The 24,685-nt window shown below is 34.2% G+C and overlaps 1 protein-coding gene across 23 annotated transcripts in view; it reads left to right on the forward strand.

The window, feature by feature from the left end:
* The window catches only part of TCF4 (transcription factor 4), a 434,610-nt gene that overhangs the window by 258,517 nt on the left and 151,408 nt on the right, over nucleotides 1-24,685 (forward strand). For 15 of the 23 annotated variants that reach the window (XM_087958608.1, XM_087958604.1, XM_087958614.1 and 12 more), the window contains 2 exons: nucleotides 9,525-9,654; nucleotides 9,813-9,862. The exons of 6 other annotated variants lie outside the window; for them this stretch is intronic. In XM_087958608.1, the coding sequence (XP_087814734.1) occupies nucleotides 9,525-9,654; nucleotides 9,813-9,862 (180 nt within the window). Of the gene's footprint in view, nucleotides 1-8,514; nucleotides 8,694-8,725; nucleotides 8,815-9,524; nucleotides 9,655-9,812; nucleotides 9,863-24,685 lie in introns of those variants that run through there. 2 more of the 23 variants (XM_087958619.1, XM_087958618.1) reach the window with 2 other exon arrangements.

Raw genomic sequence — 24,685 nt, forward strand, 5'->3', positions numbered from 1 at the left:
TGATGATGTAGCAAGTTTTCTGCTCCATAAGCAATATTAGATGTTCTGTTTATTATGCAATCTAAAATCTAAAAGAAATCTATAAAAAAAAAAACATTAGAATAATCTAATACTTTCTTTTGAGTTTTCCACCATGCACCATGGAGAATTTAAGCTGTACTTTTAAAAGACATTTAGATTTGAAGTTAAATGATTTAGTGTATACTCTCAGTTATTCAATATAATATTGGTTTTTCTTGCTCATAAGTAAATTCAGGAAATTCAATGCATATTGAGACCTTTGCAGGGTAGATAGAGTTGTCTTTGTCTTTTACCTACAGCTATTGTCTCAGTCCCCAACATATACTTGTGCAAAGTGGGGGTGGGGCGGGGGACACACATATATTTAGTTTAAAGTTCTTTTTTTTTTTAAAAAAGTACATTGTAGAGTTCTATACACATGAATGTAAAGCGGTGGAGCAAAACATTTCCTTAATCCTTTATAAGGGTTTTGTTCTAGATGTTGCCTGCTTTTGAGCCTCTAGCTATTCAAATGTACATTTCCATTGTGCATGTAATTTTATAAGCACTGTGTGGTACATAAATTGTCAAATAATAATAATACTATAACTTTGGATACTATTGGCATACTAATGTAGCATTTATCTGCACCTCCTTAAGCATTTGTGTCCCTTCAGCTAGGTGGTTGATGTCAAGAAAATATGAAATATTTTGTTTAAGTAGTTTTTTAAAAAAGTGCTACATATATGCAGTGTCCCAAACTGCAAAATGTATGTCCAGAATGTTGGTTGGTCTCTCTACCTCTTTTGAGGAAAAGTTACTAAACCTTCTCTACTGCACTCTCCCAGGCTTCTTGGCATTCCACTTACATCTACTTTATTCTGGGAAAGAAAATTTTCTTTGTATTTCCCACAGGGAAACAAGTCGCAAATTATCTATATTCTTTTTCAATAGTTTAGTTGGGCAGTAGCATCTGCTACAGGCCAAATTCTCCACCAGGATGGGTGCTGATTTAGTAAGCAATGCAAGGCTTTATAATCTGCCTCACTTTTAAAGAATTAATAGGACTTGAGTGCTTATATATTTGGAGAGTAGAGCATCAAAGATGATAAGGAGTCTGAAGGCGAAATCCTATGGAGAAAGTCTAAAGGAACTAGGTGTGTTTAGCTTAAGGAAGCGAAGACGAGGACACAGCATAGCGATCACCCAATACTTGAAGGGCTGCCACATAGAAACAGAGATGGGGAGCTTGTCAGAAGGAGATCCAATCTGGTAATAAGGATAAATTTCCTGACACAGAACTATAAGCAATGGAACAGCTTGCCTGCTGGAATGGATGATCCATTATTGAAGGTTTTCAAGAAAAGATCCTGGCTTGGGTAGGGAGCCAGACTACAAGACATCCAAGATCCCCTCCAACCCTATTCTTCTATGAAATATTTTCAGAAAATTAATTCTTTGTTTAGAAAATTTCCATGTGATTTGTTAACTCCATGAATATCTTTACAGAAAACGCAATTGCCCATTAATGAGTGAGAATTTAGTTTTCCTAATTGGAACTATACCATCATGCTTACATATTGTTAAGTATTAAACACTGGAAGCCAACAATGGGCATTAATTTTTCAATTTGGGCAACTTTGAAACATACATATAGTATATAGCAGCTTGGTTTGGATGGACAGTTTTAGGATCTAAATATATTAAAATACTGATATTTCTGGAAACAATTGCGTTGGTTAGAAGACTGTAGAATGTAATGTCTAATTAGAAAAAGGGATTCAAACCTTTTCCTCATGCTAAATGGGCGTGGAAATCCCAAATTTTGGGGAAAAGATGATAATTGGAAAAATTGGATGGAAGCAGGAATATTGATTTGGACTAACAGGTGGATAATGATGTGGTGTTTTTTTTAACATACTCATCTGCCAGATGTAACTAATGGCAATATTTAGATGCAGTTGTTAACAACATTGTTTGAATCAGCAGCTCCCGAGATTCCTGAGCTACTGCAACAACTTGTTAAAGCCTTTAAAATTATCTGTCTGTCTGTCTGTCTGTCTGTCTGTCTGTCTGTCTGTCTGCCTGCTATCTATCTATCTATCTATCTATCTATCTATGAATTTGTAATCAATCAATCAATTTGATATGCTCATGTGTTTTCCTTTTCAAGTCTGTGGATAACCAAAAAGGCTGTAGAATGATGAGAATATATATATATATATATATATATATATATATATATATATATATATATATATATATATATATATATATATATATACACACACACACACACACACACACACACACACACACACACATACACTTGGGGAAAATTAAAAGGGATTTCCAGAGAATTAATTGATCACAATATGGTTTCAAGGCAGAATTCTTATTTCTATTGCTTCATTGAACAAATGCTGTTTATAATCAGGTGTTATGATAGGATGGCAACTTTCAGAACAATTATTAAGTTATTTATTAAAAAAACAGTATTTTTTTTCTTAATGGAAAAGAAAGGGAGGGTTTTTCACCATCTGGGTTTTGTTTTACAGACAATATCAGTATTACCGAATTTAATTCTATAGACAGTCTATCATTTATATATGTGTAAATAGCAGCCAAATGATGTCCAGGATTAAGCCATTATTATTCTCCCTCCAATATAAATAAATCTGCTACCAGACAAATAATGGGCCTACTTATCTATTATGTTCAATGTTCAAAGTATGCAATTAAGGGAAATTAATTCATCATTGATATTTTTTAAATAGGAGATTTAATCTTGCTTCTCTACCACGAGATACTGCAATTGAAGAGAGGAGTATAGAGAACAATTAAAATAATTATCATTGACATTAATACACAATAGCTTATTCCAACATGATGCATGAGGGGGAGCCTCTCTGAAATACTATGTATTCGTTTATCAAAATATGTATTGTAAAAGAATTGGACATCTGACACTTTGCTTCAAAACAAAGTAACTTTTTTTTAAAAAAAGAGCCTTTTCAGGCCTTTAAATTCTATTACAAGTGCCAAGTTACATTTATTTCCTTGCTTGAGACAACATGATTCATTCTGTTGCATCAAAGGTTGCATTTGATTTTGATCCAGAATCTGGAATGAATTCACACATGACAGGAGCAACCATATTTATTTCATCTATTTATCTGCTCTTTCCAAGTTTAAAGCAGGAATCAAAAGGACCGTGTGTAGGTAATGGAAACTAAATCTTTCCTCCTGCATCTCCAGTTTGGCTAACTTTAAATTACAAACCTGAAGCAGGATAAAAATAACAGTTATGACCAAAGAGAGTCTTCACTAATTCCTATCAAATGCAAAGTGTAGCTAATCTTATCTTCTCCCTTCTGCAGAATGCACAAAATGTAGCTTTTTTGACCACATTGACTTAAGGCTTATGTTACAACTGAAAATTGAAACAGGTTTTACCTTCATGGAATTTGCAACTGTTTATTCTCTTTTAAAAGTACGTACAGGGCAGTTGGTCCAAGCTGAACCCTTTGTACAGAAGTGCTTTAATTCAGGGGTCACCAACCTTTTGGACCTCAGGGACCACCAAACTCATCCCACGGACCATTAATATGAATTTTGACTGATGGTGGCTCACTGACATTGATGGGAAAGTTGCTCCCATATTCCAGAGCTGCCATAGTCACAGGACTGGCCCTTTGGTCATCTTGGAGCAGCTGCTTCAGTCCATGGCAGGCCGGTGGAGCAGTTGCTGCCCCGGGATGACCAAAGGGCCAGTCCTGTGGCTATGGCAGCTCTGGAATATGGGACTGACTTTCCCACCAACGTCAGCAAGCCACCCCGACAGATTTCCCTCCTCCGCCATTCGTCTTACCTTCCAGTTCCAGCTCGCATGGCTTGACTCAAGGTAAGGTTTGCACTTAGCCGAAGGTTGAGGGCCAGCGGGTGGGCAGGCCATGTGGGCGACACAGCCTTGTGTTCCTGCACAGCCTGGATTAATTGCTTTGGGGGGGGTGCCTTGGGGGGGACATTTCTCTGCGGACCACCAAAATTTTCTCATGGACCACCAGTGTCCGTTGGCGACCACTGCTTTAATGCTTTCTGTCTATAGTTCTCCAGATCTCAACCATTTCTTTGCATAGATAGTTTACTTATTTAAAAATCGAAGTTTCTACTCCTGAATGTACCCTTTCTTGTTCTGTGACCATTGTTATAATATACAATATATTCACCTTTTACTTGATTATGGAATTTAAAAAGAAATTGAATGCTTTTACTTAGAGTAAATGAATGAGGAAGGGAACTTCCAACTCAAAGTATTCATATTTGAAGTTAACAGCATTTCATCTTTTCTCCTTTATCTTATTTCTGTTAATCAAGTGGGCATATCAAAATACATAATGAAAAAAATCACATAGAAAAGGGAATAAGTTGTCCTTTGTATGATTGTTGGACGTGAAGTGTATTATTTGTACAAATCTCATTAAATATGCTGGATTTTTTTTTTAATCCCAGAAAATATGCATAGGACTGTTGGTTTTCTTGTAATAATGGTGCTGATATACATTCTCCTTTCCATTCAACATATTATGGAAATGCGTAGTGACACCTACTGGAGTATTCATATGGCTGAGAAGATAGGATATAATTTTTCTTTACCTAAAAATATTTTATAAGTCATTTTTTTAAAACTGTCTTTATCATAATAGTGCTGTTGTTTCCCCAATGTTGCTAAACTCTAGGATGATTCCTTCGTTCACTTAATTCAAGAAAAAACAGTTTTTTTTCATTGTGTTACACTTTCCTGGATGTGCAAATTAAATGATATGATAATTATATGATAATGATGTTTTTCTTTTGATAGACCTCTTAAACAGTACTGATTTAAAACTTAGTTGCTAGTTGTGCCCTCAGGACTATTTTGAAGACAAGAGTTACATCAGGACCATATAGCATTGACAAGTCTTAGGAGATATCATCCATTTACTTACCTTTCACTCTAATGCAACTTTGTCCAGTATTTTAAATCTTGAATGTGTAATGTTTTGTTTACTACATAAATGGAGAATAAAATATGGCCCACAATCACAATAGATGACATATGTGGTGAAGGTAGTGCAGAAATGTAGCTGGTTAGTGTGCTAAAATGCCCAAACACGTACTCAGCTCGCAATAATTTGACAAGTGCTTAGAAAAGAAATATAATCTGGTTTCATGTAAGACTGTTTTTCTCTGTTCTACATGAAGTAGTTTGATATCTGATCAGAATTTAATAAGCATGAGAAAGAGAAAGGAACTCATTCCAGGAAGTCCAGTCAACAGGCCCTTTGCCAGAAAGTTTTTTTCAATCTCTTTTCTTTTCCCCCCTCATTGTTGTTTTTTTTTTTTTTTTTTACTATATGAATTTCTTTCAATGTGCCTTATGTTCAAGGGCATTTATTTTTCTGTAAATCAATTATTCATTACGAAAGGCAGCACTCAACCCATTTTAATCCATATTAAGAATGAGTATGGAGGAGGGGTGTATTTCCTTGTATTATAGTTGGGAAAAATATGTTTACATTGTACTTGCATGAATAAAACTTTATTTAGCTTCAAACAATTATTTTCATTGAGAATGCTAACAATCAACCTCTATTTTTCTATTTTAAAATTGCACATATTCTTAAAATTCAGTTTTAATTTATAATTTCATATATTTAGGTGAGACTTTTTAAGCTGGGGCAGGATAAGAAATAAAGACTAAAATGAAAGAAAAAAGGAACTAAAGAAAGAAAGAAAGAAAGAAAGAAAGAAAGAAAGAAAGAAAGAAAGAAAGAAAGAAAGAAAGAAAGAAAGAAAGAAAGAAAGAAAGAAAGAAAGAAAGAAAAAGAAGAAAGGTCCCAAATAAGTTGCATTATATATAGCAAACTCATAATCAACCTTATAAAGGAATTCAAGTTTTTATATCAAAACAACTTTTAAATATATTCTAACATTCATTCATACTGAGGGGTATGGGTGACACATTTACGATTACAGTTATTGTTGTGTCTTTGGCTGTGCTTTTAACCAATTCCTGAGCTTGTATTCTCTTAGTAGGCATCTGACTTTTGGCTAGAAAGATATTTAGTGTAAGTTGTGAAAGCTGAGCATATTCATACTCTCTGATGAATCATAGCCTTAGAGCTCTTCCATAAATGCCCTGCTCATTGTCTTTTTCCTTTAGTAGGTATTGCAGAAATCACTTTTGTGTTTGAGGGCATTGTGTAAAAGTCACACACTTAGTTGCAGATGGAGGTTTAGCAGAAGGGCCATGTAGAACCTAACCCAAAGTTTCACCTGATATATATTCTTTTAAAATATTTCTACCTTGCCTTCCTAATTCAGAGTGCTTCAAGTAACTTTCCAGAAATGAACTTCAATATGGTAGTATATATATAAATTTTCAAACAGTTGTTCCACTGTTAAAGCAGTGGAACACAATAACAATAATGAATAGAAAACATTGAACAATTCAATTGTTTGACTAAAGGTTGTCTTTCTCTCTCTCTGTCTCTCTCTCTCTGTGTGTGTTTGTGTGCAGAAACCAAACTCCAAGGCCTTTGTAGATGAAAACGAATTCTTAGAATTTAGCTTTTGAATTTCATAATTGATTATCCTTTTTTAAGTTGAGAAAGCTCAAATGTTAAATGGTGGCCTCATGATTTTTCTGCGTTGTTCTTCAGCTAAAAGATGTTAGCGATGATTGAGCAATAGTAGAGGGGTTGTTGTTCTATTTACGAGTACCTCAGAATGAATAGATATATATTTATCTTCTTTCTCCCCAGTGGAGTACTTAGAGAAGCCCCCACAAGAGCACATAAATGCATGTTTTGTTGCCTCAGAAGAATGACTTAGCTGTTCCAATGAAAAACAAAGACTTAAATAAAGACCACATTAGAGGCACTTAAGTGAAAAGCTGGAAGGATAAGCTAGTAATGTTTTGCTACCGTCCCTTCCCCCACCCTCCTTGGATGCATTGATTAAACATACACAAATTTATATATTCCAAAGATGCTTGATTATTATATATCATCTAATATTTTGCAAAATATAAATACACTGCTTGAATGAAAAATAAAATGGGTAGGTTTTGCCATGCCACACTATGGTCTGCCTTTTAATAAAGTTTTGTAACTTTTATGTACTCTTTTTTTAAAAATGGAATATAGTGCTGTTTAATTTTTTGTTTATAGTCAGGGCTACTATATGCTAGTCTGTGTGACTGGTATCTTATTTTGAAGACCCTTTTTGGGGAGTATTATATTTATATTTTTCCTGATGACTTAAAATCCTAGAAGTGTCATGGATTACAAACCACTCCATCAGATCCACATGGCATTATCCTGTGTATATATCATACTGTGCTTGATAAATACTGCATCTATCTAGTAAAGTAGTCCACAGAGTTTTCATAGCAAACATTTCATCTACAAAGCATCACAACGTAAGAGTATTTTGGCATATTTGTGAACTGAAGGCTTGTGTAGCTAAAGTAGTAACTTGTGAACTACTTTACAAAGTGGCTAGAATACAATTAAATAATTGAAACTGTGGCTTGGAACCATTTTCTATGTATGTTTATTATGTGTATGCTTCTGTCTTTTTTTCCCAAAGAGTTTATTTTTTTTAGAACTGCAACTAATTTTTTCCCCATAGTCATATCAAAAATTAAACTTGGCTGTTTAACAGACAGACGATACATATCCACAGAAATCATTTAATTGATAAGATGCATATTCTAACATGTCTGATTCCTAAGATGTATTCCAGTGGGCTTTCCATACTAAAGTTCAATAAGTTTTATTATATAGAAACAATCAACGTTAATGAATAAATTTGCTTGAAACTGTTTGTTAGCACAGCATATTCTCAATTTCCCTATTTTGGTCCAAAAGCAACCATTATTACGGCCTTTTAAGAACTACAAAGAAGATGATTTTAATGCTTTTCCTATTTTGAGTTCTGGATGTGAAAAACTCCTTTCTGACTTTGTATAAAATTGGAAATAAAGGTTCAGTACATATAGTCTCGATTGTAAGTTACTACTAACAAATTTACGATTTGCTTTTCTAGGGAAAGACATTTAATATACGTATATTCCAAGGATGCAAAAGTTATATTTAAATTTTATTTTATTTACTTATTTTTTCCAATATATTTTCCAGCTCATAGGTCATATTTGACCAACTGCTTTCAGACAAAGACATGGTACTTTGTTGAACTATTTAGGAATCAAAAAGACTGCCTTAATTTAAAACAAGGAGTCTTTGTTTTAGTTGGTGACTGTCTTGTGAAATTTTTCAGTTCTCAGCGGGTTAACCAGGGAACAGGGGCAGAGTCATAATTGGCCTATTTAGAGTGTTTTGCATGTGAATAGTGTGTTAGTGAAGCATTACTAAGTCTGTTGTGAGTGACATGGTGATTAGAATTTAGATTAGGGAAAACACATTCTGTACTTTATCAAGTACAGTAATTAGTTCAGTCAGTAAAAGTTGATTACAAGTAACGATAAAGTTAGATTTTTGGTACTTAATTTTGAAATTTCTTTATTAAATGGGAAATTTCTTCATCATATAAATGGTAGTATCTGCACCTGTTTTATTGCATATCAGAAAAATTAAAAGAACAATGTGTTCAGTGCAGAGTATAATCAGGGGATTTATATATTATGGGTAAGTTGCAATGTAGTTATAGTAATAGAATTTTTAGAAAATGTCAGACTCGGGTTTTTCCTTGTTACTGTGCTCAGATTCCATTTCTTCTGGATTAGTAGTAACTATTACCCATTCATAAGTAAGTACTTTTTGTATTTCTGGATGCTAACATTCTTATTGTAACAGTATGATATTGAAGTAGCTTTTAAAACAACTTCTGTTCACTATTTTTTCCTCAATCTCTGTTCCTTGTTCCAAAAAATGTAGCCAAACAACAGCTAATTTCAATAAAATATATATATTATTATTATTATTTTGAGGGCTTCTTCAGTGACCATATACTTGATTGGCACATTTTTATGGTAACTATAAGCCACTTTTAAAAATAGTTTTATTGGACACAAACGCGTTTTTTTAGAATGATTATCTCTTCAGAATGAAATCGTTTGGCGGTTGCTCATTAGTATTAGACTAAAAAGTTGTATTGAAGAACACAATGTATTTTATTCATCCTAAATAATATAGAAAAATAAGGAATTCTGGATCTTTTGATAAAAAAATTAAAAAGAGATACTCATCATTAAGCAGAAACAAATAAATTCAATTAATAATTAAATATTTAAACATTTCCTTTCAGTAATAGTGAAATTGTTCTCTTTTTTTTTTTAAAGAACCTTTTTTGTAATATTTAAAACAGTCACGCTGAAATGCATTTTGACTGACTGCTTGCAACAATTTGCTTGTTACAGACCCTTGCATATTATTGGCTGTTAATTTGAATCAGCATATAGAAAAGGAAATAGGGGAAAAGTTAGATATAACAATACTTATTTTTCAAAAATCTTTTAGCAAAGTCTCCTTGGAGGTGACATGGAAATGGGCAACCCAGGAACTCTTTCTCCTACCAAACCTGGTTCTCAGTACTATCAGTATTCTAGCAATAATCCACGAAGGAGGCCTCTGCACAGCACTTCTGTTGGTGAGTTACTTCCTTACATTTCTAATGTGCAACTTTTACTGAACTGTCTTAATACGACTTGATAAAGACACGCTAAGCTCAGTGCTAAATCACAGACTGTGAAGGTCTGAGGCTGCAGAAATGCCTCTCACCGTTCCCCTGTTATCTTCCTCTTTCAGAAGTACAAACAAAGAAAGTTCGAAAAGTTCCTCCAGGTTTACCATCGTCAGTAAGTACTCCCTGTCAATTTGCTATTGGTATTTCTATTGTGCCTTTAAGTAAAGGAGGTGCCGTTGGTCATGTTACTAATTTACAAATGATATCAATGATTGTCCTCCTGAGCGTTTAATCGTCGTGTGGATAAATGAAATGACTACATAAATTATTCTCCTTCGACCAAAAATAAATTGGTGATGGGTGATGTTTTGGATAGTTCTATCAGTATCCAACTCCAGACAGAATATGCATTAGTTTCACAAGCTGGTTAAATTCTTTGTCAGCATTCTGATGATTTATGGATTTGCATGTTAAAAGAGATTTGTGCGAGGGATTTATGCATGGGTCTGAGCCCAGAATAGAAGGACATCTTCATTTTTCCAGTGAAGTTTCTGAATTAGAGCTGTTAACTATATTCTGTTCAAATAGCTCTCTTGCTGTGTGTGATTCCAGGTGTCAACCAGTAGGCTTCAGGTATTATCAAAAGAATTCTAGGATATAGTAATAAATTAAAGCATTATTAAACCTCCAATTGTCCTATTTTTCACTATTAACAAATGATATGTTTATGAAGAATTTGGGGCAATATCCTAATTAATTACTAGCATATGTTTAAATTATTTTGCAGTAAAAACTATATATGGGTAGATAAAGAGAAAGAGTTTATAAATTAGGGGTAATTAATTCCTGCAGAAAATAATGGTCATGCGTGTGTTGTTCCTTGTTGCATATTATTATTCTATTTTTAAAAAATAAAAAGACTTCCTCTGAAATAAATCAGAGTATCCTATATTTTCAGTTACCTTGTTGATTCATTTGAAGTTTAATCTTAAAGCAAATGTGTTTGGGACCATAGTTTTAAATCTAAACAGTAGAATACTGGGTTCTTTTATTATTCAAGTATGGTGATATCAATTTGAAATGATGATGGCACCTATTTTACGTTAACATATAAGTTGTACTTAAAAGATAATTATAAAGTGATGGAGAGCCAGATATGAATAATATTTTATATTGCAAAACTATTTGTTTTGATTTGAGGTTCTGCTCTTGTCTTGTTGAATAAAATGATACATGAAATAAAATATTATTATTTTGTGACTACTGATGTTTAGCCAGTTCCTATTATCTCATATTTATCTGATGGTTTCAGCAATAAGTAGGCTAGTCTTCAATATCTTAGATGTTCTTACTAGTATTCCCTGAGTGCAGTGAACAGTTAAAGGAATGAAATCATTGTTTTAAATTCATACATGAGTTATGGTGTAGATTTTTTAACTTCCGCACATCTGTTGAAGGAGAAATACTCCGAAACTAAAAATGATTAACAGGAAAATTACTTAGCTTTCTTGACTGTCAGGGGAAAATTCAGGGCAAAGAAATATTTTGTGTGTGTATGTGTGTGTGTGTGTATGTGTGTAATTGTTGGGGTTTTTATGAATATTTGAATAGGAGTTGAACAGCATTTGAAGTAAGAAGAAAATGTAATATACTTGATACTTTGATTTCTAATCATTTTTAAGACAACCGCAGATGAAATATAGTTTGCAGCTGTTCATATTTTGCAAGAAGCCAGTAAAAATAACATTGATGTTGTTAAAATTGCTATAGAGTACATCGTCAACATGTTGTAGTATCATAAAATTGTTTTTTATTAAAAAATCAATATAAATAACATTCAAATGTATAAAAGGTAATGTTATATTCTTTTAAGGTTTGAAAAATAATGTTTATAAATGTTTTCACAGCATATTTTTTTAGAGTTTTGTTTTGAAAATATTTTTGCTTTGGAATCTAATTGTTTGCAGACAATACTGTTAGAACTTTAAGAATGCTACATGGTGCCTAGTTTTACATGAAAAAGAAAATATGAGATGGATAGACATATAAGTTGTCAATTTGATTAAAGTGTTCAAATATTTTGGGAGAATGTTATTTAAACAAGTTGCTAGAACTTTGCTATTGATAAACTCTTCTGGGGTATTTTACATGTAATTATTTGCTAGTACTACTTAAAAAAACAAATAAGAGCATTTGATTCACTGTAAAAAGATATTGATTATAGATTTGTTTATCTAATATCTAGTATCTAATATCTATATATCTATATCTACCTATATATATTCCTCAGATGAATACATACATACATACATACATACATACATACATATTCACATTCATCTGAGGAAAAAAAGAAAACATTTTTCCACTGATGATAGATAGATAGATAGATAGATTGATTGATTGATTGATTGATTTACTGCAATATAGATATATTGCAATAAATTGTATGTTGTCTAAAAAAGGAAATCCCTAAGGAATTCTGGTAGTTTCTTTTATGAACTGTCTTTGACAATTATTCCCCTTTATAAACTATAGCAAATTAATGTTGTATGTATCAGTAAATGGCTGTGGTTTTGAAAATAATAATATACCCTGTTGTACAGCACAATGCATTTAAATAATGCATTTTGTCACATTGTAGTATATGATGTCATTATGTTGCATAAACAATACACAATGTAAATTGACTAAATAGATTACACTGTACTTTCTTGGTAGATTGGAAATGAACTGAGTATTTTTTCCTTTACATTAAAACGAAAATCAATCTTTTCATTGTAAAGCAAATTGTAATTGGTGATTCATACAACCTATCGATAAAGGACTGAAAATCTGTAGATTTTCAATTCATTTGTTTGATGGTAGAAATACACATTTCTATGTTTGTTTGTTGCTGCAGGGTATTTTTTTTCTTCCTCATTTAGCTCCTGGGCGTATTTCAAATGGTTTCTTTCATTTGGCTAAGAGTACAAGAAGAACTGTGATGGCACAGGCCAATGGTCCATCTAATATTTATAATTTAACATCAGTCAATCAATCAATAAATTAGTCCAGCATCCTTTAACATCTAGCAGCCAATCAAATGAATTTGGGAACCTTTCTTTGATTCAAGAGGGTAATATATAGTGATATGTTTCCTCCATGTGTTTGTTTAGCCCCTTCTAAATAAATAACCATCACCAAATCTTACCAAGTTTAATCGCTCAGCTTGGTGTTGCATAAAGATCCCTAGTCATCCTTGCATTTAATTTAATATAAATGAAATTAGAATCCTGACATTGGGAAAGAGGAAGAAAACTTATGTACATTTTCTCCATCATAAATCATTTTATATCATCTCTGTTGTTTTTCAGATTTGGTGATCACTATAAATATTGTTAAAAATTGTACCAATTGTACATAAAGCCATTACTGCATTGCCAGTTTTATTTCCAATCCTGTTTTTCGTTATTCCCAATTGTAGAGTTTGCCGCCTCCTGCTCCTTTATCACTGGCTGCTGTCCAGAGAGGTTACATTTTCACTGAATTATCCACCTTTTCAGATGCGTTTCTGGATCATTTAATGCCAGTCCTGATTTCATTAATGAATGCATGAAATTTAGTTGTTTGTGCCAATGAGCAGGAATTTATGTTTGCTTACATTGAACGACATTTGCTATTTTAAAGACCATATGCAACATTTGGAAGGATCACTTTAAAGCTGTTTGCCATTTCCTTTTGATTTTACCACCCTGAATAATTTGATGGTGTCAGCCACTTTGACCTGTCTTAACCACTTGAGGTCATCCATAAACAAGCTAAGGATCTTCAGTTCTAGCACAGATCCCTAAGGACCCTTGTCATATCTCTCTCATATAAAAAAAATATCCATTTAATTTCCTTCACTGTCTTCTTTCTGTTCTTTACCAATTGTCAGTCTGTAAAAATGTCTGTCCTCTTAACCTCTTGCTGCTGAGTCTGCCCAGAAACTTTTGATTAACAACTGTAAAAGATTTTTTAAGAGTTGAAATACAATCTAAAGCTGATTTCTTGAAGCACCAATCATGTATTGATGGGAAATGGAGAAGCACTGATAACCGCAGAGTAGTGTCTAACTTATGCTACAGTATTCTTAGATCCACAGTAATTTCATCAACATCCATAACAGTTTCCTTGATGCATTATCCAATGGTGTGTCATTTGAAATAAGCTGTAGACATTTTCCAGAAGTCATTACTTCTCTGGCTATTTAAACATGCAGAAATAAAACCAAAATAGCATAGGTCTCTATATCTCAAGCAGATCCAGATTTATCTATAAAATGTTGAATAGTTTAAGGCAGGGGTGTCAATTTCACTGAAGCCACATCAGGGCTGTGGTTGACCTCGGGGGGGGGGGGCAGGCTGGGGGGGCATGGCCAACTGGGTGAATGTGGCCAGCTTGACGCCACTCCCCAAACTGCTGGCATGTTTCCCCTTCGCATTGGGTAGACTGGGCCCAAGTCACACTGGCCTGAACTTTCCTCTTCACCTGGGGTAGACCAGGATACCCCACGGGCCAGATCTGACCACATCACAGGCAGGATCTGGCATGCGGGCCTTGAGTTTGATACCCCTGGTTTAAGGTTTGATTAGTATTTGGATGGGAGAGTTTCAGAGCAATTGGGTAAACTGGGAAGTTGAAAACAAACATACCAGGAAAAGACAAAATATTTTCAAGAAAAATAGCAGGAGTCACCAAGTAGGAAGTAGAAGTCTTTAGCCAAACTTGGCTAATTTTACTAAACTAAGCAAAATCATACTACATTAAAAACTGAGCAGTATGAGTATCAGGCAGTACTGTGACAATTTGGCTAGATTTGGAATGATGACAGTGAGAAACCAGTTTTATGTTCTTACCAGAAAACCTCTACACAGATGCTCTCCTGTAATCATTAGGATTTGAATCCAACTTGAAATAGAGCTTACCTTTTAAACATTTCTCAAACTGACCAGTGGCTTGGGAAGAGGTTGCTTCATTGTCTCAGTCAGACTGTCAACTCATAAAACATTTTGTATACACATTTTATAGTTGACAACAGAAAGAAGGGGGAGAAGTTTCAAAGAGCAGGCAACAGTGTGAAATCGAAAGTACATTCCATTCATCTTTTCTTCGCAGACTGATTAGATAGCTGAAGTTTCTGCCTCAAAAAAATCTAATTGGAGAGCATGATTGATGACTCTTGGCTATGGATGTTTTGCATTGGATGATACACCCAGAGGGGTGGGGGGGAAAGCAGGATCAAGGGTGACAGTGAAGTATGTATCTCAGAGTTGGCTACGCCCAGGTTAGTGCTGGACATAGAATGTTACCTTCAAATAAATCCTCTTTAGTTTTGGGATTGTGGCTCGAAGCTCATGATTTAATTGGAGTAACTGCCGGAACCCTGACACAGACTTTTAAAATCTAGTTTTCACAAACGTTGACATGCAGCTTTTGGGTCATCCCTCATCTAGCCTACCCAATGGTGAAGGATGATATGAATATTATCCTAAATTGCTCTAGCCAATAAATCCAAGAATATTTGAGAATTGAGAGAATTGAGATTTTCTTTCAAGACTTGTTCTTAAATTATAATATTTAAATGAAATTGTAAACTGACTGTCTTGAAAACTAACCTAACTTAGATGTAACCTTCATACTTTAATAACCATTGATTCTATGAATTTATGTTTGAATTATACTCATTTTCTTGTTAACTATCCATAGGAAAGGACTTGCATACTGATAGATACTAACAAATTTATGTATCAGACATATATGAATTGCCACTAGCCATATAGCTAACAAAATATTTACTATTATTGCCTATAATCCGGAAAAATAGCAGGAATGGGTTACCAATTCAGAGATGGAAAAATTCACTTTTCATAAAGCAAAACATTAAAAAGGTAGATGAACACTATTATAAATATTTTAACACAACGTGCACTTTGATGTTACATTGATTGCAAGAATTTACAATAATTTGTATATAATCTGCTGTAGTTTGTTGTAATTGTAGTTATTTGTGTTATTTACAGCACAAGTTTTTACACTTAACCATAGATAAGTGTAAAGAATTATAATCTGCATATAACCTGACAATTCAATGCAACAGATTAAATCTTAATTTATGATTTGAGATTTCAGATTAGCTCAGTTTACTACGATTCGTTATTTTAATAGTTGCAAATATCTTGTTTCACTTCTCCAAAATTTGGGATGAATTTTGTACCATCAGAACCATTTAATATTTTATTTATTTACCAAATCCTAATTATCTGTACAAGTACACATACTTCCTAATTAATGGAATGTGAGCAACAGTATGTGACTGTGCCACATAATCTCTAAAATAGAAACTCTTAACTTCTGGAATAATGTGAGCATGCTAGACTAAAATTATGCTTTTGTACCTCTTGTGGAATATTGGCTGAAATATGTCAAACCAGAGTGGTACTGCCCTTACTTTTAAGCAGGGAATATTGTGTGTAAATTGGTAGTACTTTCATGTTGCATTCCCAAAAATGATGATAATGGAAGAATTGGACATGAGTTTGTGGGAAATTGTGTAACACTTGACTAAAGATGAGGCAAAGTAAAAACATTCAGTTATGTGGCTTGAATGAGTGTGAGAACAAGACAACAGAATACAGAAAAAAAGTGATTGGGAAATTCTGCTTCCAACTCCAATCTATTCATGTAGGAAAGGAATGAATATATAAAAATGTGCTTTATTATTTATGGGTCTTGGTAACAAAAGATTGAGAAATAGAACAGTGATTAATGTTCTAAATTTGGGACATACTAGTTGCTTAGAATAGGTCTTGGGAAATACAGACATTGAAGAAAGAAAGAAGTGAAATAAATGAGTGGAGCTAGCATGATTGCAGGAAGATAAAGTATATGCAGTACATATTTTGTATGATAAAACTATTAGAACATACATGTAATCTTTGATTGGTTGCTGAACAAATGGTCATTTAGCAAAGTTATAGTGGTACTAAACAAATGGTAGTCATGAATAGTCCTCAGAATTTTAGCTTTGTCAGCAATTCCACAATCACATGATTAAATTCAGGTACTTAGCCCTCACCTGCCTATCGCCCCCTCATTTGGCTATACCTGCTATTTTCCCCTTCATCGCACCTGATGCCTCCAAGTGACCTTCACTTCTTCCTTATGTTGATGAGTCATGCCTGGCCTGGCCTTTCATGAGGCATGTAGTGGTAGCAACTGGTCTTCTTCCTGAGATTACGGATACCGTTCTTGAGCCTAGCATAGCTTCAATGTCTTGGAGGCCTCTTGAAGCCCTTTCATAGCCAGCAGCTGCCTTCTAAAAGGCCAAGCCAGGCACACCTTGTCAGCAGCAGGGGGAAGAAAATGGCAAAAGTCAGCTTAGGACAGTAGGCATGGTAGAACACAGAATGGCTAAAAAGGCAGAGTTGTGGGGAGAAAAGTGGATGGAGGAAAGTTGAAGTGGGTATGAATGCAACAATGCAGGAGAAATGTGCATTGCCTAATGATGCCACAGTCTTGGCCTGTAATGGTATGTGGGAAAGACTTTGGGAGACAGGGCCAAGTGATACTGCCTACGGAATGGTCAGATACAAGGCAACTTAATTTGCAGAAAAAAATGTGGCAAATATCTCAGAAGGGACCCTCCCAAGCATCTCAGTTTGTAAAGGCAATGGTGGGAAATTTGTACTTTTAGACTTGCAAGATTCTATTAATGTAACTTTACAATAAAGTAGAACTAGCTCATCTGGTCACTTTTTCTGTTTGGTCTACTTAGTAAGACTGACATGATCTAATAACTACAGCTGGGACTACTCCATCTTCCACTGCTGAACCTAAAAACCTCTTTTCTTAGTGACAAAAATGTTGGTCCCAGTTAAGTAAGGAGAAATCTGTCTTAAATCCAAACCCAATTAATGGAAATGGATGTAAAGAACTCTGCTAAGAGCAACGGAAGAAGAATTGTGTTCCAGAACGCCACAGGATTGTAAGATGTTATTCTAATTGGTTGTCTGGGAAAAAGTATGTTTGCTGGAAGAAAGAGGTGAACGAGTTTGTGGGTGAGGAAGAATGTATGCTGCAGAAAAGAGCAAAGAAGAACAATTATGAGAAACCACAAAGTGATTTTGAATTTGTTTTGGAGGTTAAAAAAGAAGTCTAAACAAAGAGGAAAGAAACTGAAATGAGAGAATGCTGCAAGTAGTGGTCTAGAAATTTGTATGGGGATGATGGTAATATGTTGAAAAGTGGAACTGAAGCAAATGCCATAATTGTTAGCAATGAATGTGGAAAGAAGGTTGACAAATGGTAGACACCAGCTGTAGATGATGTAAATGGAAAAATGTTAAAATGTGGTTTATGGTTTAGCTGTGATGGGCTATGCAGATTTTTTTAATGCATATGTGTGAGGAAGGGTATCTTTGCTTCAACATTAGAAGAATATCTTCATTATTCTCCTATACAGAGAGCTAAACAAAAACAACAAGAATGGAGGCAAAAACTGCGTTGAGTTTGGTGTGTTAAGTATCCCTTGGAAGGTGTTGGGCAGAATTATGCTTGAAAGGTTACAGGAGATAATGATGAGTAAAATGTAAGAAGTTCAGTGTGGCTATGTCAAGAAGGGGTGAATGTAAAAATAGTTTATTGTGTATTTGTTGGTGTGCAGAAGGCAAAATAGACTTGAATTATTTTTGCATAGGTGTTGTGCACAAATGATGAAGAGCTACAGCTATAGAGGAATTTGTGTTCTTTGATAGAATGTTTAGTAAAATAGATGAATACTTGGGAAATATTTATATGTGCAGATCTTTATAAAAAGATGTCAGGAATCAATGTTTGTTGAAAGAAGCAAAAGCATCTCTGCATAGAACTGTGCATCTGCCCACTTTATTAAATGGAAGTGAGAATTGGGGTGCATCTATTGAACAATAAAAGTATGTTGAATAGCATACTTAAGATGCATGAAAAAAAACAGAAAAGATGGAGCCAAGAATGAGTGGGTGCCGAATGAATGTGGATGGATTCCAAAACTGAATTACAATATAAAAAAATGTTGAGATGATTTTGGCAAAAATAAGGAGGAACTAGAAGATAAACACAGGAAGGAATAGTAAATAAGTCAAGAAGAAGACAATCAAGAACATTGTTCCATGTAGTTGATAGAAAGGCAAGAAGTTTAAATAACAAAAGAAAACTAGTTTGGTGATAAGAAGAAAAATATGGAGTGTTATAGTGAATAGCTCCAACTAAATGTTGCTGTATTTCCATCTCTTTTTCTTATATATTTAGTATCTCTGGCTCATACTTTCTTACTTTTAACTGCACTTAATGTAAAGGAAATGGCACACATATCTGCAAACAGATATGTACACAGGTCTACCTTAAATCTAAATAAAATTGGTTCTACTTTTATTATTTCCTTGTGCCTGGGTTTGACTACTTTAATTTAGAAAGTTTTTTATTTAAAGATAGGGAACTTGTGGTCCTCCATTCAAAGTTGGATTTACATGGACAATATTCAAATGTACAATGGATGAATACTTTTGTCATGCTAACCTATTCATTTTCTCCTGTGTAGATTTAGGAGAGAGCGTTCTTCACATTTGCAACAGTAGGAAGTAATATGTCACTTGCGGGCTAAGATCAGCATATTTGTGTATCTTTGCTTTTTGTATTATTTTCTGGATGTTTGACTGTGGGAAAACCAAATGATAATACAGGCAGTTCTTGCTGAAGAACAATAATTGCAATTTATGATTTTCTGCTGGCTTTCCCATTGGCTTTGCTTGTCAGAAGCGGGCTGTGAAGGTCACAAATGTTGATCATTTGTGACGCTGCAATGTCATAACTGTGAGCCAATTTCCAAGTGGCCAAACATGACACTGCAGCAACTGTTTCCATGAAAACCCATTAGAAGCTCCCCTCAATTATTGCCATCATAACTTCAGACACGAAATGAGTGCTTGTTTAACAAGAGCTACCTATGTATTCTGCATATATAGGTTGTAACGAGACTGCAAAGGTACTCCTATTTTGTGATGGACAATTGCCTAGTAAATAGTAATAGAAAGAATGATTGTTTAAGATGAAATGATTCCTTTCATACTTTTGTTTGTTTTAACGATTCTGGATATCACATAATAAATAACACAGTGCCATTTAGTGATAAGCGGCAAGTATGACAGAAATTTAGGACACTTAAAGAGAAAGTAAAAACATATATTTCTCTCTGCATATTTTTAAATATATATATATACAAGACATTTTTAGATCAAGTTCAAAATCACTCCATGTGTGCTTTGATTGCCTGAAGACTGAAATGTGCCAACTAGCCTTTCTAGGATCCAGCATGATTTTGAAAGTCCCTGTCGAAACACTGCTCAGGTGTTATGACAAATTATCTATGCAATACATCTGTGCTTCTGCCAATCACACAGCATGCTTATGGTGAACCATGCCAGGTATCAAAAAAGCTACTTTAAAGCAACTTGCAAACCACAGTAAGGTATATACTGCTGATGACTGAATTTATGAACTCTGTCCCAAGGACCTCATGATAAGATCTATTTATTTCAGGAGATTGCTGAACCATTGAAACGATATAGAGCCAACAGAGAATGAAAACAAGAATTTGTGTGCATTTGTGTGTTCATAGGCTTAATTATACTGTATTTTGTGCAAAACTTTTTCCCCCCATAATGTCAAAATTAAGTCCTTAATGCATTGTACCCTTCAAGACACTGTTTTATCAAGGCTAACATCTTTCATAGTGTAAATTCGAATACAACAGCACATAGCTAAATATATTTTCAAGTCACATGTTTACGCTGTGCATAAATTTAAGGTAGATCCTAGAAAGTCTCAGTATTACCTTTTATTAAAAGTGAGCTTTTGTTATGCTTGAAGAAGTCAGTTCCAATGGATAGAATAATAGAAATCAATCTTGCTGTTTTTCAAATGACAATGCTTCTAATTGTTTCGAAGGTACTTAAAGGAGCAATTTTTATCACTCTTCTTTTGAAGCAGGCATTGGTTTTACTTTGTGTTTTGTAGCAGCCTTTTCTGGGTTTGCTTCTTTTGGAGTGCATGGATGGATGAGTGGATGGATGGATGGAGACAGACAGACAGAGATTTAGAGCAATATAGAGATTCTAGACAGGTATAGTTATTCTTCTGGCTTCAGTTTTTTAAAATATTTCCTCCTCTACTCTAAGCAGTATGTAACTGATGGGCTGTCTTCTTTAGAGGTTTTCTACTATTTTTTTTCAGAATACTGAGCTGTGAAATCGTATTCATGCATATCCCCGTTTAGACAATGATACCTCGTATATGCACTGTGTAATGCCAATACAGTTTCTTTTAAACACATCTCTATTATGCCAGCAATACTGTAAATTTCAAAGCCTGAAATTATGGATAATATGGATACGAATAGAAGAATACTCTTTTTTTTTTAATCGAGAATGCGTACCTTTAAATTACTCACTTTCTTTTGAAGTATAAATAATTATAATCCAAGCCTTTGTTATAATTAAAAGCTCCAAAACTCCCATTGTTTTATCTTCAGGGACCTTGCTTCAGGAATTGAAATGAACCTTGAAGGTTCTTTGTGCTTCTTAGAATGTTTCTGTTTTTTAACTATTTTATTATGTTATTTTTATTAATTTTTAAAAAGGGTAGGATTCAAATGGGGAATCAGCCAGGGTTGGCTTTGAGGTTCTTGATGTCACATCACTACAAAAAAAAAAAAAAAAAAAGGTTCTCCCAAGATTCCCCAAAAGGGAGCTCAGCAACACCAAACCACCAGATATTTACTTTTGTTTAAAATGTTTATTTATAATAAATAACAAAGAGTAGGACAAAAGTCAAGAACAGTTGTCAGGCCTAGGGCCCTGCCAGTATGAATAAGGCCATTTTTGGTCAAGCCTGTGTTAAATTATTATTCTTAGCTATTATTGGATATGATTCTATTTCTGTTTTTAATTTTTATTGTTTTAATATGTTTTTATTCTATTTATAACCTTTTATGTTTATGGGGCAGGCAGCCATATAAATTTATTAAATGAAATATTTCAATGACATCCATACAAAGCTGTAATTAGAGGTAAAAATTTCAAAGAAAAGAAATGGAACTTAGACTTCATCTAAATTATATCCTGACTAGTATAGGAGGCAGGATCCTAGTGTTGACATTGTGAAATCTGGCATGATAAAGTTGCATGTGTCTCTTTCTGTTTGAACTAGACTGAAATTGCATTGAAGTGCTTGTAAATATGGTCAGATACAACACAGATACAATAACTCTGTTTTCAAAAATCCAGGCAGCTAGCCATTTATTAAATTTTTGCTGTATTTACCTCATCAATTTGGTGTTCCAGATAAGATATTGATATACCTATTCATGGCAAAATTTGTAGATAGGCTATCAAACCATACTGATCTAGATATAGAAATGCATACTATATTCTACAATAATACTATAACTATTTGCTATTAAGCTTCTGAAGGGTTGAGATTACAAATGGCTAAAATCTAACCAGCAGCATGCCATTCCTAGAGAGAGAGAGAGAGAGAGAGAGAGACAGACAGAGAGAGAGAGAGAGAGAGAGAGAGCAAAATACGTAAGTAAAAGGGTGAAACAAGCTAAGTTATTTCTACTCAGAAGACAGAAGCAAGGCAAACCACTTAAGCATTATTACCGACACAAATGGATATATGTCACCATGAAATCGCCAGGAGTCAAACTTATTCCAAAAGAGATTTACCCTTTTTGCTGCAAAGAGAAGTTCCAGAGTGCGCAATTCCTTTGCTTGCTTGCAAAGTCAACATCATAAATTGCAGTAAAAGAGCTGCCTCTTATGGCTCATAGGCCACGGTTTGTCATTGTACACAATCTGTTTATTGACTGATTTATTCATTCATTCCATTTATATAGCTGCCCATATCGCATGTGTGACTTTGATTCTGATATCAAATTGATAATAAGAGATGATAATGAGCAACCTTGATGAAGAGCTGTTCCGTGATTAGAGTACCAGACATTGATGCAAGCTAGGGAAAATAGAAAAATGGCAATGCCAGAACATCTCATTGCCTTCACACAAACCTACCCAGATAAGAAAATCATAGTATAAAACTATGGTGAAACAGACTAGCTCCAGGTTGACAAAGGACTGTATAAAGGTAGTCCTCAATTTACAACAGTTCATTTAGTGATCTTTCAAAGTTAAAAACATCACTGAAAAAACTGACTTATGAACATTTTTCACACTTAGGACCGTTGCAACATCCCCATGGTCATGTGATCAAAATTCAGACAATTGGTAACTGGTTCATATTTATTATGTTCGCAGTGTACCAAGGTCATGGGATCATATTTTGCGACCTCCTGCCAAGCAAAGTCAATGGGGAAGTTGGCTTTGTTTAACAACCTTGTTACTAACATAACAATTGCAGTGATTCACTCAACAACTATGGCAAGAAAGGTTGTAAAATGGGGCATAGCTCACATAACAAATGTCTCACTTAACAACATGGATTTGCGGCTCAATTGTCATTGTAAGTCAAGGACAGCCTGTGATTTCCCCTTATTTAATCAAACTATACCATGGGCCATATATTGAAGGAAGCTGGATTGGAAGATGAGTGTGATTTTAGAAGTGGTGGAAAAAACATGGGTAATCTGCATTGTGACACTAATTATCACTGCCTTGATGCCACTATTCTGATAACTGAAATATAAATTTTTTATTTATTTTTATTTTATTTATTTGATTTGCCAATTGTTTACAAGATAATAAGTATAAGTGTATACATAGTTGTGAATACATGAAATGGGTACATATAAGAAAAAATAAAAGAAGAATAAGAGAAACAATAGGACAGGGACGGTAGGCACGTTGGTGCGCTTATACACGCCCCCTACAGACCTCTTAGGAAAGGGGTGAGGTCAATAGTAGACAGTCTAAGGTTAAAGTTTTTGGGGTTTAAATTATCTCAAGCTCTAGTAATGAAAGGAGCACTGTGAAAGAAATGGGATTAAGATTAAATATAAAAAAGACCAAACTAATGACAAGTACAGCAATCAGTCTTAGAAGCTATCCACCACTTTCATGTTTAATATTAATTCTATCTTTAAAGATCAACTATCAACATGAAAGGAACCTGCAATTCAAGAAATATACCACAGATTAGCTCTGGATAGAGTAGCAATGAAGGCCTTGGACAATGTGTTCAGATGCTGGAGTGTTTATACCTACAAAGATTAGTATTGTGCAGTGATTTTTCTTGTGATTCTATGGAAATGAAAGTTGAACTTTACAGAAGCAAAGTTAAAAAGAATATTGATGCTTTTGAAGTTTGGTGAAGACTCTTGAGAATGCCATAAATAAACAAGAAAACAACACATGAATCATTAAATACGTCAACCCTGACTTCTTACTTCAGGCACAAATGATCAAATTATCATACTGTAAACACATTACATGAAGACCCAGCTTTCTGGAGAAGTCTATAATGCTGGGAAAGGGGAAGAGGATAAGCAACAATAGATGGATCAATTCAATTACAGCAATTAAGGGTGTATCACTGGAAAACCTGAAAGACTAGGTTGTGAACACACCCTCCTGGAGAAAATCTGTCTGGTTCCTAAGAGTTGACACCAACTTGGTAGCACATAATCATATTGATCCCGTTAATTAAATTGGAAGGGCAAAAAAAGAAGCCTATATTTAAACCATTGTTACAAATCGTTCACTGTACAATATCAACCACATTTTTTAAAAAACACCATTGCAGTTTGTCTGAATATACTTCCAGAACGTCAACTACTAATGGAGTTGAAACTTTTAGCAGGAAAACCAAAATAATTGGGTGCACCTTCAAGTTTTAAGATCAACAGACAAAAGTCAAAAATAATAAAACATATTATGAAGGTGTCAGGTTAGAAAGCAGTAGGCCAATAATTCAAGTCCTG

This window comes from Notechis scutatus, chromosome 2, assembly GCF_049901735.1.
Source record: "Notechis scutatus isolate UNSWTSFEM ecotype Mainland chromosome 2, rNotScu1.2, whole genome shotgun sequence".
Lineage (NCBI taxonomy): Eukaryota > Metazoa > Chordata > Lepidosauria > Squamata > Elapidae > Notechis > Notechis scutatus.